Source organism: Amyelois transitella, chromosome 20, assembly GCF_032362555.1.
Source record: "Amyelois transitella isolate CPQ chromosome 20, ilAmyTran1.1, whole genome shotgun sequence".
Lineage (NCBI taxonomy): Eukaryota > Metazoa > Arthropoda > Insecta > Lepidoptera > Pyralidae > Amyelois > Amyelois transitella.
The window spans coordinates 1,244,253-1,262,167 of record NC_083523.1 but is presented as its reverse complement, the minus strand read 5'-3'; the positions used below and the strand labels follow the sequence as shown (position 1 = coordinate 1,262,167).

The window sequence follows — 17,915 nt, the reverse complement described above, 5'->3', positions numbered from 1 at the left end:
TGAATGATTATGTTTTTTGTTATATTCCAATACCGCTAAATTGCAACGCAAAAAAAAAAACAATCACCCGCCACGCCGCGCCTTTAAGAGTAAGCAAACTTTGAGAAGCGCATACCTATGGAAAGTCACAGGCATTGTTTCCCCGGCCATTGAATGGGTCTATTGACATCTACTCGTTTCCGCGACCATTTTCCTGTAAACGACCTTGTACCCTATATATAGAAGTTGAACAGTCGCCACAGATATCGGAATAATGTGAGACAATACACAGAAGTGGTAAGTACTGGTAAAAGTGTGACTGACGGTCGTGACACCATAAAGTTTTCATCTTATATCTTTCGCAAGACGACGAAGTATTATTCCTTGTACATTATACATAGTTACGACTTGCTAGGACTGAGAGCCACGTTCAGCTGTTTGGCTTTATGATGGAATTGAGATTCAAATAGTGTCAGGTTGCCAGCCAATCGCCTACAAGAGGAATCTTAATTTTATAAGCTCATCCCTTAGTCAACTTTTACGACATCCATGGGAATGATATGGAGTTGGTTCTATTCTTAACTGCCGAAAACCACACGGCACAATAACACACACGACACCTAGTATTATGCACAATTGCACAATATGGCGCTATTGTCTAATATTATTACGAATTAAATAACAAGTCACATCATTATGATGATTTCAATCCCAAGTGTCATCATTAATGAATCATGCATGATCATGATTACAATCCCATAGTTTCGCTAATCCCAACACTAGTAACAATCTGAAAAAATTGTATTCGGTTTTATGTGAGCGTGTTTTATTCTCATCTATACTAATATTATAAAGCTGAAGAGTTTGTTTGTTTGTTTGAACGCGCTAATCTCAGGAATTACTGGTTCGAATTGAAAAAATATTTTTGTGTTTAGTTTACCATTTATCGAGGAAGGCTTTAGGCTATTTATCATCACGCTGCAACCATTAGGCGTGAAGAAATAATGGAAAATGTGAAAAACTGGGAAAATTTTTCCTCCTTTAGGGCTTCAATGATGGCCAAAATAACAATTCCACGCGGACGAAGTCGCGGGTACAGCTAGTTTAAATATAATTCCCGTGGGAATTGCAATAAACGATACTAATAATAATCTGTAATACTTCCATATAGTTGTAAATAAATAAAATGTTTATTTCTCGTTTTATTTTTAGTAAGCGCATAATTTAGAGTACAGAGGAGGGCATAGGATACCTATTTTACCTGTAAAAACCACTAATCTAGTGTGTAAGCTGAAAACAGCTGACACTGTAAATTAAAAACATACACACATACATACACATGGTCACGTCTATATCCCTTGCGGGGTAGACAGAGCCAACAGTCTTGAAAAGACTGAATGGCCACGTTCAGCTATTAATATAGCTAAATTAAGAAGTTCGCAAATAACAAGAAATTATTAATCGTGTAACCGTTATCTATACTAATCTATACTAATATTATAAAGCTGAAGAGTTTGTTTTGTTTGTTTGTTTGTTTGTTTGTTTGTTTAAACGCGCTAATCTCAGAAACTACTGAACCGATTTGAATAATTCTTTCACTGTTAGATAGTCTATTTATCGAGGAAGGCTATAGGCTACATTTTATCCCGGATTTCCTACGGGAAACATCAACAATGCAGGTGAAAGTTGAATGAGTCGGCCATCTGCGAGCTTTCCACGCGAACGCTGCGCAAACCAACAAAGATATAGTAAAACATTGTACTAAAGATGTGAAGTACTCATTTTTTGCCACAAAAAAGTCCGCGAGAGCATATATCTATCTCTTAAGGTTTACTTACAATAACCACTTTTATGTTCATTTTTTAAGATTATTTTTTCATTATAAACATAAGTTATTTTGAAACCAATTTTCTTTAATTCAGTATTAATCCTTATCCAAATAAATATGTTTATTACTTTCGGCTTTTCATGTAGACTAAAATTGCCATTTACAGTATTTAAATCAGACGAATAGGTTTTGAGATATAGTCGTTATAAGCAATTTGCAGCGAAACATTTAATACGGCGAAGCAGCGTTCTTTCTAATACGCGTGACCGCCTGACCGTCCCCCCGACTTCCACGCGGACGAAGTCGCGGGCACAGCTAGTTATTGTATATATGTTATTAATCGTATAAAATTAACCGTGTAACCGTCCATCGACCAATTTCATAACTTCATGTCTCTTCAAACCATAACATTGGCAGAATCACCGAAGTTCCTGTGGAGGCCATAATATAGAAAAAAAAAGAAAGAACAAAATATAACACAATATCAGTCCTATAACACGTGTCATTGAGTGTAAATTGTAAACGTTTTAGCCAAGTCACGTTTTACATTTCTCAAGTTCAAGAGAAAATTAACATTGAACACAACGTAGGTATTGTTATACCTAATTTTTTTTAAATTCTTTTGTACAATTTGAAGTAATATTTGAATGTTTCTCATATTTCTTATATATTACTTCACATACATGTGATTATTTTAATATTGAAAAGAAGCAGTCTCTTTGGCTTGATGATAAATTGAAGTTTATAAGCCTATCCTTTAGTCGCCTTTTACGACATCCATGAAAAAGAAATGGTGTGGTCCTACTCTTTTTACCTCTACTTTATCCTACTTTCTTCTGGTGGCGGAAACCACACGGCAATATATATCGAATAATATATTTTTATTCGGGTACCATTAAGTATTCCTTAAATTATCAAATGAACCATATTTGACCTAACTTTTGAGGTTATGGAATTCCCGCGCGATTATTCCAAACAATAAACAACTGGCGGTGTTTTCTAAAAATACCCTCATTCATACACGTTTCGGTTATTTCTGTTGTCTGTTTGTCTGCTATTTCGAGATCATCGTACATGCTCGACCAGGAATTCCAATTATGTTATAGGATTATGTATCAAAATATGAATAATTGAATTAATATCAAACAGCTGAACGTAGACACTATCAGTCTTTCAAGACTGTTGGCTCTGTCTACCCTGCAAGGGATATAAACGTGACCTTTTTGAATATGAATGAATGAACGAATTTCTATTTGTTTATAAATATAATATAAAACAATGAATAAACGAATAGGACAAGTATCTGTCCATTGAACTTACTTCAAAATTAGGGTGTATAAAAATTTGTTTTGGTAAAAAAATCCTGTGTTTACCTGTATGTCTGTTTGTTTTAAGTATAAAACCTAACAGTGTTATTACGGTCATAAAATTACCTTTTACCTAATACGAATACCATAGACAAGACCAGCAAGTAATGAAAATAGACAATTTTATATTAATAAAGTTTTCATAGAACCTGTTTCGAAGAATTGACGTATGCACATCAAAACTTAACTTTTTATGCTTTCTTTGTCAATTGTTTTCCAAATGCTATGGTTATAAAGATCAAATCAGGGTCAAACGGTTTTCTTAAGGCTGCAAAATATAGTTAAATATTTCTAAATTACAAGACGTTAGTAAACATATATAGGTAACAGTTAAATCTTAACCTCCCTCCACTGTTACGAGTATGCGGATCCCGGGGTCCGCTTTCCTTAATTTATCGTTCCCCCTTCCCGGTCTTACATTTAAATCCTCAGTTTTATTTTACGTTTACAGCTCGGAAAAATTAATCAACCTTTTCAAGCAAACTCATCGGTTTCGGGTACTCTTTTCGCGTCCGGTAAACTTGACTTTTCATCATTCCGATTTCATCAAGGCACGTTTGTTTGTTTGAACGCGCTAATCTCAAGAACTACTTGTTCGAATTGAAAAATTCTTTTTGCGTTAAATAAATTATTATTGAGGAAGGCTTGAGGCCAAATAACATCAAGCTGCAACTATAAGGAGCAAAGAATATGTGTGTATAATGGAATTATGGAATATGTGAAAAAAACGGGGAAAATTATTCATCCTTGTAGGCATTCAATGATGCATAAAATAACTATTCCACGCGGACGAAGTCGCGGGCACAGCTAGTTAATTATAAAACTTAAAAAAAACAACAGACCAGCGTTTAGCTTCCTTGGGAAGTAGAAAATTAATGTGCCTCCAAACAATTGACCAATTACGAAGCAATCAACGTCAATTTCACAAAACAGGACGAAATTAGTCAACAGTTAGTCAGTCTAGTCGGATTCGTGCTATTCACAAAAATAAGTATAACATACATATAGTCACGTCTATATCCCTTGCGGGGTAGACAGAGCCAACAATCTTGAAAAGTCTGACAGGCCACGTTCAGCTATTTGGCTTAATGATAGAATTGAGATTCAAATAGTGACAGATTGCTAGCCCATCGCCTAAAGAAGAATCCCAAGTTTATAAGTAATTGTTTTCATTCATGGATTTTTTAAAGTATAATTTCAAACTTGGTTATTCAAAAATACTTTTTATTATGTATGTATTTTTCCGTGTTGATTATATTTTTAATAATGCTATCTTTACCAGATTACATCAGAAGACAGCTATATAGTTCATATAATTTGACACTATCAATCACGTAACAAGAATCTGATGGATTGCTTCAAGTCACATCGGGTTTATGTCCATATACCTATCAATTAAAAATTATATTTAACGCATACCGAACATTATCTCCAACGTTGTTTAGAAAATATTGATACGAGGTACTTAGGTACATAAACATACATACATACATTCACGTCTATATACCTAAAGGGTTAATTACAGCCAACAGTCTCGATAAGACTGAAAGGCCACGTTAATGGCTTAGTGATGGAATTGAAATTCAAATAGTGACAGGTAGCTACAAATTAAAAGGACATTTTAAACCAATAGCAGCGTTTGAGATGATCTCTGGACCAATCATCTGAATGTATTCAAAATTTATGCATTCTATTGGGCAGTTTAAGACAATTGAATTGTACTTAATCGTACGACCGTCATCTTAAAAAAAACATACCTGAGTAACAAAGAACTACTCGATAAGTAAGATACGTAATAAATTGAACCTTTTGAGAATATAACCAGGACAAACGTTAGGAGGATGATATTACATCTTTATTTTAAAAGATGATGCCGTCTGAATGATTGACTGACTTATTAAACGCTACGTTTAAAAATCTTCTGAAATTTTTCATGTAAGCCCCTTATTTACGCTAGGGGTGCGATAACAGAAGATCTTTCAAGAGAAATTAACAATATTAACACGTACTCTGGTAACAATTAAAACCGGTAATAAACTCACCAACAAATTATCCACGGAGTTATATCCGCAGATCACATATCCCATCACACGATTCGCCATTTTTATCACATCACTTAGCCCATAGACACAAGTCTCGAACTTACGCGTTCTCACAACACTACATAGATCACTTCGCACTATTTAGATTCACATAACTAATTCGGCATTAGACAGAGAAGTTTACGCTTCAAATCATAAGATTGAGAATTGTGTAACGGTGTTACGAAAGATGTAGGTACACGTGGTATTTTCAGTTACGAAGCACGTCTGTGCAACGGCGTTGAACGTAACAGACTGATTTGATTCCAGTCTGCGGTGTGATGACTATAGGCTATGACCCGGGATTACGCTGAAATTGTGCCGTGTTGTTTGTTTATTATTGTAACTTAGTAGGTTAGTAAAATTGTATCCTTAATAGAGCGATAACTTTTAAGTTTGTTGATGGAAAATAAAATGAAAATCTATTTAAACTGCCACAGACAAAATATATATAATTGTAATAATTAAATTATCTTAACGCCCCTGCATACTTATTCTACATAGAAGTTCAAGTAAGTTCTTAACATGTCCATACCAATTTAAAATCGTCTGGAGAGAAACTTAGTACCTAATGTGAGGTCCCTGGCAAGAATAGTAAAAAAATAAGACCACTCCATCTCTTTCCCATGGATGACGTAAAAGGCGATTAAGGGATTGGCTTATAAAATTGGGAATTGTTCTTTTAGGCGACGGGCCAGTCACTATTTGAATCTCAATTCTTTCATTAAGCCAAACCCGCAAGGGATATAGACGTGATTGTATGAATGTATGTATGGAGAGAAACTTAGCCACCTAAAGTTTTGCATTTAATTAAGTGGGGCTCATAATATGTTTTCTTGTAAGCGACTGTTCAAAATTTAATGGACACGAAATCAAACGACTTAGGTCAGTCTTCGTCTCGGGCAACTGATAAGTCGTTTGAATTTGCGAAATCGAGGCTATCAGTATTGGGACCGTTGAAAAATGGAGACGTGACTTGATAGATAACGTGACCTGGTGATAACAGGCCGAGTTTGCGGGGTTATTTAGTTTTTTAAGTGACATTCGTCACGGCACGACTAAAGATTTTTAAACTGAATTTTTAAATGAAATCTTTCGTAATTTATTTTAAACTTTATTGCACAAAAAATGTACAAAAGGCGGACTTAATGCCACTTGGCATTCTCGACCAGTAATTCTATGTAATATCTAAACTATTCCTAAACCAATCACGCTTTTTTTCCTGGAAGGTTGTCAGAGACTGCATCTTTCCACTTGCCACATTGTCTGCATACTTCTTTCAATTCATCCACATTCATTATTTTCTTCATGCAAGCTCGGCGGTCTCGGGTACTCTTGACCTGACCTTTTGACCTAAACCGTATTATCGATAAATCTCGATGTCTGAAAAAAGACACGTCAAGATGAAGGCACTAAGAAATGATTTTTTTATTAAAATTTGTCAAATTTTATATGGTCAGCTGACTCAACTGCCTTTAGCACGAAAAGTTGTCGGCTTTAAAGCTCACAGTCCACCGTAAAGACGTATTTTTCGCCTTACGGCGAAGCCAGAGCCAACAGTCTCGCAAAGACTAAAAGACCACGTTTTACTAGAAAATTTTAAATGTCGTCAAATAATATGATCAATGTTCTTACGGCGAGAAAACATACAATTGGGACTTTTTGATGAACTATGTTATATGGGCAAATTTAACGCTAAAGCAATAAGCCCAAAGATCTGTCAGTTAAAACTTTTCGAGACTGTGGGCTCTGTCTATCCCGCAAGGGACATAGACGTGATTAGGTATATGTATTTATGTATGTCTGTCAGTTTAACCCAACACATCTCCTGTATTGTTTTCCATGTGTCCAATGCCATCGAGATAGAATATACAAAGAAGAAGATGATTTATATATCCAATACCATCAACATATCGCGGAGGCGTCATCCCATCGATACATATTTCATCGCCATCGCAGTATCGATAAACATGCGTGGCGATTCATCGAGTCCCAGTTGATGTAACATAGTGTTCCACGAGGACGCTGGCTGACCCATTTTACGACATAGGGTTGGCGCTTTGGAGTTGATGAAAGGGAGTAAAGTTTCTTCAAAATTCGAGGTTTGAGCATGCTTGGGTTGAACCTGTGTTGCGATAACATACATAGATACATATGGTCACGTCTATATCCCTTGCGGGGTACACAGAGCCAACAGTGTTGAAAATAGTATCGATAAACATGCGTGGCGATTTATCGAGTCCCAGTTGATGTAACATAATGTTCCACGAGGACGCTGGCTGACCCATTTTACGACGTAGGGTTGGCGCTTTGGAGTTGGTGAAAGAGATTAAAGTTTCTTCAAAATTCGAGGTTTGAGCATGTTTGGGTTGAACCTGTGTTGCGGTAACATATATACATACATAGATACATGTAGTCTCGTCTATATCCCTGGCGGGGTACACAGAGCCAACAGTGTTGAAAATAGTATCGATAAACATGCGTGGCGATTTATCGAATCCCAGTTGATGTAACATAATGTTCCACGAGGACGCTGGCTGACCCATTTTACGACATAGGGTTGGCGCTTTGGAGTTGATGAAAGGGATTAAAGTTTCTTCAAAATTCGAGGTTTGAGCATGCTTGGGTTGAACCTGTGTTGCGGTAACATACATAAATACATAGATACATATGGTCACGTCTATATCCCTTGCGGGGTAGACAGAGCCAACAGTGTTGAAAATAGTATCGATAAACATGCGTGGCGATTTATCGAGTCCCAGTTGACGTAACATAGTGTTCAGACAGACAGACACAACAGTGTTGAAAATACTGAATGTTCATTCAGTCATTCAGTTGCGGTAGCCGACGTCAAAAACTTAGACTACTCAATATCTTAAATGAAGTAAAAAAATATATATTTAAAACGGTTTTCATAAAAAATATGCACATTTTATCATAGCAAGCTCTATTCTTTGATGAAAGGAATTCAACCTATTTCATCACACACGTAACATAATCGCATTCTCTATTTGATACGCTATTCTTGTAACCATAATGCCTTGAGTCTTAAGTAACAGTCTTGAGACAGTGACTGATCTTTTCGCCGTGCGGTTTCCGGCATAACAGAATAGAACCATTGACCGTTTTCTAAATCTATAAAATAACAAAAGTGAATAAATAACTAACTGAATGGTAGCGTGTGATACCCGGCACCAATAGAAAAAGAATAGGACCACTCCATCTCTTTCCCATGGATGTCGTATAAGGCGACTAAGGGATAGGCTTACAAACTTGGGATTCTCCTTTTAGGCGATTGGCTAGCAACCTGTCTCTATTTGAATCTCAATTCTATCTTAAAGCCAAATAGCTGAACGTGGCCTTTCAATCTTTTCACGACTATTGGCTCTGTCTACCCCGCAAGGGATATATACGTGTTTATATGTATGTATGTATGACTGACTGATAAAACAATGCACAGCACAAACCTCTGGGTATAGAAACTTGAAATTTGACGTGTAGGTTCTTTATGTGTTCTAGGGATACACTAAAAGAGGATTTCCCGAAATTCCCACGGGAACTGGAATTATGGTGATTTTTCATTTACGCGGGCGAGTGCGCAGGTGTCCTCTAGTTTAGTACAAACGATCTAAGAAGACTTTTATTAGTATTATTAGCAAGGATTTAAAAATTAAATTGTTTAAAAATAAAAGCCTATCAAGTGCAAACAAAACATATATGAGAATGTAAATGAAGCGATAAGTATGCAGGGATAGTGACTAATGAAAAGATGTAATCTCTGCCTATCCCTCCGGGAGAGAGCCGTTATTTTATGGATTTATTTACGTACTAGAGGCCGCCCGCGACTTCGTCCGCATTGATATCCTATCAATCTCGCGGGAACTCCGGGATAAAAAGTAGCCTATATGTTATTCTGGGTCTTCAGCTACCTACATATCAAATTTCATCGTAATCGGTTCAATAGTTTTTGCGTGAAAGAGTAACATACATCCATACTAACATTCTGACATGCTCACAAAATTTCGCATTTAATTCCACTCGGCAACCCTAAATACATTGAGCAGAGAAGTCAAGTGGTGGCTGGATATTGAATTGCAATGACTCCACTGGTCCATATAACGACTGACCTACAAATAGAACACATTGGTGCAGACTTTATCTATACTAATATATATAAAGCTGAAGAGTTTGTTTGTATGTTTGTTTGAACGCGCTAATCTCAGGAACTACTGGGTCGAATTGAAAAATTCTTTTTGTATTGAATAGAACCATTTATCGAGGAAGGCTTTAGGCTATATAACATCACGCTGCAACTGCTAAGAAATAATGGAAAATGTGAAAAAACGGGGTAAATTATTCATCCTTCCACGCGGACGAAGTTGCGGCACAGGTAGTTTATAGCGACACGCCCTGAAATCGCACGGGTTTATTGATTTTCATACAAACATTCACCCCCTATTTTAGGATTTAAGGGGTTGATTTATACCGTGTGATTCCCGGCACCAATAAAAAAAAAGAATAGGACCACTCCATCTCGTTCCCATGGATGTCGTAAAAGGCGACTAAGGGATAGGCTCATAAACTTGGAATTCCTCTTTTAGGCGATGGGCAAGCAACCTGTCACTATTGGAATCTCAATCTATCATTAAACCAAATAGCTGAACGTGGCCTTTCTGTCTTATCAAGTCTGTTGGCTTTGTCTACCCCGTAGGGGATAAAGGCTTAATTATGTGTAGGTATGTTACCACGTGAAGGTCGCACAAACAAACAAACATTCGGTGCAATTAGTGTAAATTCCATAAACACATACGTCCTCGCGTGAGTCACGGTTTCTATATTTAGCCCGCCCTTACTCCTAATGCAACTGATAACGATTGCTGTTATCAGAACAATTGTAATTGAACATTTCTGATAGATTTTAAAGGTCAGATAAGTTTCTATCAACAAATTATTGTAAGCTCTGATTGCTTTATGCAGTGCCCCAAGTACGTAGTTTTTTTTATACCTGGATCGGACATTGAGAACATACATGCAAGTACAGTTAAACTTGCAAGATTTCTTAACATACATACATTCAAGTCAGAGACCTTTCAATAAAGTGCCGTGTGGTTCCCGCCACCAATAAAAAAAAATAATAGGCTCACTCCGTCTCATTCCCATGGACGTAGTAAAAGGCGACTAAGGGATAGGCTTATAAATTTGGGATCCTTCTTTTAGGCGATGGGCTAGCAACCTGACACTATTTAAATCTCAATTCTTTTTTTAGGCCAAATAGCTGAACGTGGCCTATCAGTCTGTTCAAGACTGTTGGCTCTGTCTACCCCGCAAGGGAAATAGACGTGTTTACATGAATGAATGAATATCTTTGATAGCTATCAAAAGAAAATGCTTAACGTTTATGACGCGTCTGCGTTATCTCCATAACATGCTGCTGTTTCAGAGATCAAGTTACTAAAAATATTCGACTTTTTCCTTATTTACTTACTAGCTGTGCCCGCGACTTCGTTCGCGTGGAATAGTTATTTCGGGCATCATTGAAGCCCTCAAGGATGAATAATTTTCCACGTTTTTTTCAGTTTCCATCATTTCTTCGCTCCTAACAGTTGCAGTTATGCATGCATGTTATATAGCCTAAAGCCTTCCTCGATAAATAGTATATTCAACACATAAATAATTTTCAATTCGAACCAGTAGTTCCTGAGATAAGCGCGTTCAAACAAACAAACAAACTCTTCAGCTTTATAATATTAGTATAGATTGCGACACATCGCAATTTAACAAAACGCTAACAGCCATGTCCACATATAGGGCTGTTGAAGATGACACAGACACGTGGTCCAGTCGTGACCGCCGTATTAGGATGTGAATTAGCGCGAAATTTTTGAAATTAGCATAAACATGGTGGAATGTCAAAGATAAATATATTTAGAGAGGAAATGTATAAAAACGAATACTTAAAATAACAAAAATTAACCGTTACTTATTTTATTAGTAAATGTCTAAGGGTTAAATTAAATAAAAAAAAAAATAGGAGGTAGCACGTGTAGCCTCTTAGCCCAAGAGCATTCTTGATTAGGTCAAGTAGTAGAGGGTAATTATTTTTATTTAGCCATTATGATTTACGATTACAATCAACGCTCTACTCAGATCTACGTCTAGAGATATAAAATTTCGCATTTATTTGAATTTAGAGGTCAAATTAAAAGAGGATTTCTCGAAAATCCCACAGGAACGGTAATTAACGAGACTTTTTTTTGGGAGCAACGGGTATGCCCTAGTTGTAAAATGGACAGTCAAACGTGTAGAAACATTACGGTAAATAAATATTGTATACGGGACAAATTACCTACACAGATTGAGGAATTAGCATCGAAGCAAGTTCGATCGTTTCATAATATATACATTTAAATATAGATAAACATCCAAGACCCAGGCCAATCAGAAAATGTTCGTTTCTCATAATGCCCTGGCCGGGATTCAAACCCGGGCACCTACTGTGTCACAAAACATAATGCATCAAGCAAAATGACTATATAAATAATAATCGGCGAATAAAATTACACAGAAATGCATCACACAATTATAACGAAAATTCTGTCAAATTGACATTAAAAAAAAATTACGTATTTAAAAATGGAACGTAGTGCGGTCCGTACGTCCACGGCGGACGTTCCCGGTGTAATACTAATGGACTTAACATGACTTTCATTGTCCGGATACGCTATACTCAGTTTGGTATGCATTGGCTACAATTTGTAAAAGATTATTTAGGTCCCATGTCTTTATAAGAAATTAAAGAGACCTTAACATAAACTTTGGTATGTTTCTTTGTACTCAAATCATAGGTATTGTTTCATTAGCTTACGCTCGCGGCACCACTTGCGCACACGCATTTATTTTTATTTATTTATTTATTTAACCTTTATTGTACAAAATACAACTGAAAAGCACAATGGGTGGACTTAATGCTAAGTGCATTATCTAACAGTCAATCTTTGGGTCAAATTATATATCCTGGATATATGGATATATAATTATATATGTATATATCCATTAGCTTGTAAAGACGCTTCAAAATTTTCCATTCTTAAATAATTAGTTTTGAATCAAATTAAAAATAAGCTTGTAAGAAGCACACTTATGATTAATATGACGAAACCTGTCAGACAGCTTTGGGTGGCCTCAAATATCTGACACTAGATTTGGCCACTTACACACGGCAAAAAATAAGCGTCGCTATTTGCTTTTTTCCGTTTGTCAATATATTTAAAAAATAAACAACAGTATATTATTCAGAACTCCAAAATAGGCCAATTCACTACAGCATCACTGCACCAAACGTGGTTCAATTATAGTCAAATTAAACATGCGGGCTGCGCAACGTCTGCTCTGGAAGGGTTTAACTATAGATAAATGATTACGGCGGATCGGCGTACATCCACATATCACGTCTTAAGCCGTAACGGGGTGGATTGAAAAAAAAGAACATGGTGTTGCAGCTGCTTCTCTTCCCGTGCAAATTGTTTAAGTCGATCAAGGGAATAGGTAAAATGAAATAAGGGTAATTGGATTTTTCTTTAAGATGATGGGCTAGCAACCTGTCACTATATGAATCTCAATTCTATTATTAAGCCAAACAGCTGAACATGGCCTTTCAGTCTTATGGGACAAAGACGTGATTCAATGTATGTATGCTAACTTTTGCTGGGGTGGAGAGTCCCAGAAGATAGCGGATAATTACAAATAAAGACAAGTAGACTGATTACATAACATTCAGGCAAGTGGAAAAGATGTAGTCCCTGCCTACCTCTCCGCGAAAGAGGCGTGATTTTATGTATGTACTAGCGACCCGCCCCGGCTTCGCACGGGTGCAAAATTATAAATGTTATTATACATAAAAACCTTCCTCTTGAATCACTCTACCTGTTACAAAAAACCGCATCAAAATCCGTTGCGTAATTTTAAAGATTTAAGCATACAGACAAACAGACTAAAATAGCGACTTTGTTTTATACTATGTAGTGATGTATAAGAAGACTCACCCTCATATCTCTGAGATCGGGCTCGCTGGCTGCGCACGCTAGCGAGTCCTGCTCGGCCGCCATCTTGCTTCTCTGCTCGGAACGCGAGCGCTCTTTGCCGGAGAACATCTGCTTCGTCTTCGATATTATGTTTAGTGGCTTCGGCTTGCGCACCTGATAGTTGAAAGTTTAATAACAATTATAACGAAAAACTAAAAAAAAATTATATGGTCTGCGAGAAATTAGAAGCCAGTTTTGACTTAAGAATAGATTTAGCAAGAGCAACCGTTACCAGGAATCGAACCCGGGTATTACAACTTGAAAACCGATCATACTAACCACTTCACTATCAGTAAAGCACCAAATAAAAAAGAGATCTAAAGCTGGTTCATTACTTTGAAGTGACGAATATGATTTGAGTTGTATTTATGCTGTAATCAACGGAAACTTTGATTTAACATTGTTCCACCTTTCCATTTATCAGCACATTACTCCACCACGAGAGGTCTTGAGACAACAAAATTGGAACGATAGGCAGATTTAATTTAAAAAATAAAATATTTCCAAAACAGAAAAACATATTAATTTTACTATACCTTGCATTTAACAGTTGCGGGATGTACAAAATTATCATCGTCCTTCTTTTTCTCAGACTCACGCATGCTCAGCACCAGCATATCGTCCAAGGACGCCTGAAGATGCCTCCTCAAAGCCGGACGGGCTTCTTCGTGACTCCTCGTCGAATACACTGACACAGAGTCCATACTAGTTTTACTCGTCCCCGATACAACCGTAGCATTCTCTACAGATTCGTTCGAATGCCAATCCAGAGGCTGCCTACACCTCTCTTCATAAATCTCCACAGAGTTAAATGTCTCAACACGGTCTATTCCCAAATCCATATCCAACTGTTGGGGAACAAACTCATAGTGGCCCTCGTTCTCCGTATACACTTGATCATAGACACCGTTAGATTTGGAACTCGATGCAACATTCCCGTACAAATTGTAGTTGTAACTATCATCCTCCTTGCGAGGACTGACATGGCGTACTGGCTGCAAATCGTTTGAATTTAGAATAACATCGTCCAAGTTCAAAGGTCTCCCTTGACCGCCAAATCCGTCAACTACAGGAGTCGTATTCGATAGAAACGAACCGTCCGCGTCGAAACTGCTGCAGCCGACCAATCCGAGCGGCCGCGGTGGCATGTCCTGTCGGAATCGATTAGGCGGGGCTTGCTGAGCGAAATCGACTACCAAAATACGGTCAGCTATATTCCGACAATCGTTGTGGAAACCGATGCCGGAATCGCTGTTGCTGGACGTCGTAGTGGTCACTTCACTATGATTGCTCGGTTGTGGCGAGTTAGCCACAAACTCTTGGGCTTCGATCCTCGCGTCTTCGTGCCTACACGGTCTTCTATCTCGCGGCACCCTGAACACGGGTCGGTTGCACCGCGCAAAATTACCAGCTAACGGACTGTCTCCCTTGATAGCTAATCTGGAAATCTGCTGTAGATTAGGGCTTAAGCAATCATCTGCCGGTAACGAATACATTCCTCTAATAACTCCTACGACGTACTCAGCTGAAGGAGGAAACTCCAAACATCTCTCTGCGACCGGATCTCGTGTGCAGACGATTTGGAACTCTCTTGCTCTCACAATATGAGCTTCATGCTCTGCTAATCTAGGGTCTACGGCGAAAACATGGCAGCTATGTGAGGCTTCGGCTTCAGCTGTTTCTGCTGACGTCACTAGTCCAAAATACCTTCTATCCGCTTCTGAGCCGCACCCAGCGTATACTATCCTGTCTCTTTGATACTGAGCTAAGACTTGTCCAGTCGGGCGTCTTAGGAGTAATGAATTTGGGAGTACAGATAGCAAAACAGGGGTGGCAGGTCGCCTTTCTTGTCGGAGTTTTCTGACTGCAGTTCTGACGTTGCCAGGGGCCGCATTGGAGGCCGCTTGTGGAGTCTCTATGGTGCCGAGGTAGCCGACGACGGCGCGGCACTCCAGGCGGACCAGCTGGTTGGGGGTAAGCTGGGCCCTTGTCAGGTTTTGGAGGATCTCGTTGACGCCTGACGTGCTGGGGGCGGCGTGACACCCTGGAATTAAAGGATTTTTGATTTATTGTAGCTTGTGAATTAATCTAATACAAAAATGTGCAGAATCGTGTTCAATAAGAGAGCTATGAATGTGGGTGAAGGAAAAGAAGTATGCAGGGATCATGGCAAGTGAAAAGATGCAGTTTCTGTCTACCCTTCCGGGAAATAGGCGTGATTTTATGTATATATGTATTGTATGTGTAAAATAAATAAATATACCAAGCATGGACAAATAACACTTTTTTTGTAGTACTGAAGGCATTAATTTACTGATAAGTATTTATATCACATAGTTATATCCTTTGGCTCTGTCTACCCCTAAAGGATAAAGATAACATAAATTCTTTAAATTAATGCAAAAAAATGTATATATTCCAACAACAAACATACATACATATAATCACGACTATATCCCTTGCAGGGTAGACGGAGCCAACAATCTTGAAAAGACTGATAGGCCACATTCAGCTATTTTGCTTAATGATAAAATTGAGATTCAAATAGAGACAGGTTGCTAGCCCATCGCCTAAAAGAATTCCAAGTTAATAAGCATAGGCTTATTAATTAAAGGATAGCCTTTAGTCGCCTTTTGCGACATCCATGGGATGGTTTGGTTTCTTTTTTTATTGGTGCCGGGAACCACACGGCACATATTCCAACAATGCAATTAAATTTAAACATTTCGTATATATTGAACACTGTATCAATTAAAAAGCAACAATAGTCAATCAATACGAAGATAATGCATGCCATTCATAATTATGATAATAATGTCTACTGACTTCACATGTGTTTACAAACTGTGTAATTGATTATAATTAGCGCACTAATTGCTGTGATATCATGAGATAATTAAAGTGTTTAATATTATGTAATCACTAGAAGCGCCCACGACTTCGTCCGCTTTAAAACCCTATCGTAAAGTAACAATCAATCCCGCGGGAACTCCGGGATAAAAAGTAGCCTATGTGTTATTCTGGGTCTTCAGCTACCTACATACCAAATTTCATCGTAATCGGTTCAGTAGTTTTTGCGTGAAAGAGTAACAAACATCCATACTGACATCCTGATATACTCACAAACTTTCGAATTTATAATATTAGTAGGATTGTGGATCAATCAAAACAATAATGTCAATACAATTATAACTATCTAATTTTGAATAATTATATTAATAAAACTAGCTGTGCCCGCGACTTCTTCCGCGTGGAATAGTTATTTTGGGCATCATTGAAGCCCTCTAGGATGAATAATTTTCCCCATTTTTTTCACATTTTTCATTATTTCTTTACTCCTTATAGTTGCAGCATGATGTTATATAGCCAGCCTCGATAAATGGTCTATTCGACACAAATATTTTTTCTATTCGCTCCAGTAGTTCCTGAGATTAGCGCGTTCAAACAAACAAACTCTTTAGCTTTATAATATTAGTATAGATGACGCTGACTGAATGACATTTCAAGTCTCAAGATCTAGTGGGCACTGTGATCATACCACTAGATCTTGAGACTTGAAATTTGGTATTAAGGTTCCAAGTGGTCTAAGGTGCTATAATTCCAGAAATGCCTACATTAATGCAAATTGACAGGATGTTTCGTTTTATACAGGTGAAGTAGCTGCCATACTCTATTTATTTATGTACATCAAAGAAAAAATTATAACTAGAACATAGGTTTAGTAAAAATGTAGTACAAGGGCACTACTTATTACTAAAGAAATTTCTTCCAATAGGCCCACATTATTAGATGTTTGTCCATGCTGATCTCAAGATGGTTAGTGAGATTTTAATGGAATTGGCGTGAGCTATTTTACTATTTGCCTGCATAAGGTAAGTAGAGTACCTATACACTAAGAGACTACCACCTGACCTACACTTTTTTCCGCTTCGCAGGTTTTGCAGGGGAACCTAACCTATATTGGATCATGGTTGAAGAAGCACTAGATAAATGTGCCTATTTCTAAAGTGGCTTTGAGATCCATAGGATAGAGATTGTTCTATTTTATTAAAGTGCTAGGAACCACAGAACACAATTGCAAAATGTTATTGTGCATACATAAACGAACAAAACACAAATGTAGAACAAAAACAAGTATATTGTTAGTGCAAATAGGTGCCAAACAAACAGTTCATTAGTACCACATAAACGTAAGTGCAGAACATCAAGTTACTTTGTAAACATACCAATTTTAAAGGTCCATCTGTAAATAGGAAATAAATAAATATATAGTTTGTTTATTAATGTTAATAATTATAATAAAAATCAAATAATCTATAGGTAGATATTTGGGAGAGCAGAAACATTTGTGATAAAATTTAAATAACCAAAAAATAAATTTGTTGGACCTAAAAATGTTTAAGAGACACTGGTATCCTGGTATCACACATTTTAAACTGCCTACACCTCTCAACATGATAATACCAGTCATTTTAAAATTCAATACAAATGTCATATTTCTTCACAAAAATGCGTGGATGAGTAAAGATGTGCAAGAACTTGTGCGATTAAAGAAGAAAGCATGGCTGGATTTGTTAGC

The 17,915-nt window shown here is 37.3% G+C and overlaps 1 protein-coding gene across 2 annotated transcripts in view; it reads right to left on the bottom strand.

Annotated features, from left to right (window-relative positions):
- The window catches only part of LOC106138441 (regulator of G-protein signaling loco), an 86,604-nt gene that overhangs the window by 66,023 nt on the left and 2,666 nt on the right, over positions 1–17,915 (bottom strand). For both annotated transcript variants that reach the window (XM_060949859.1, XM_060949860.1), the window contains exons 2-3: positions 13,873–15,380; positions 13,298–13,450 (exon numbers count right to left, since the gene is read on the bottom strand). In XM_060949859.1, coding sequence (XP_060805842.1) covers positions 13,298–13,450; positions 13,873–15,380 — 1,661 coding nt within the window. The remainder of the gene's footprint in view (positions 1–13,297; positions 13,451–13,872; positions 15,381–17,915) is intronic.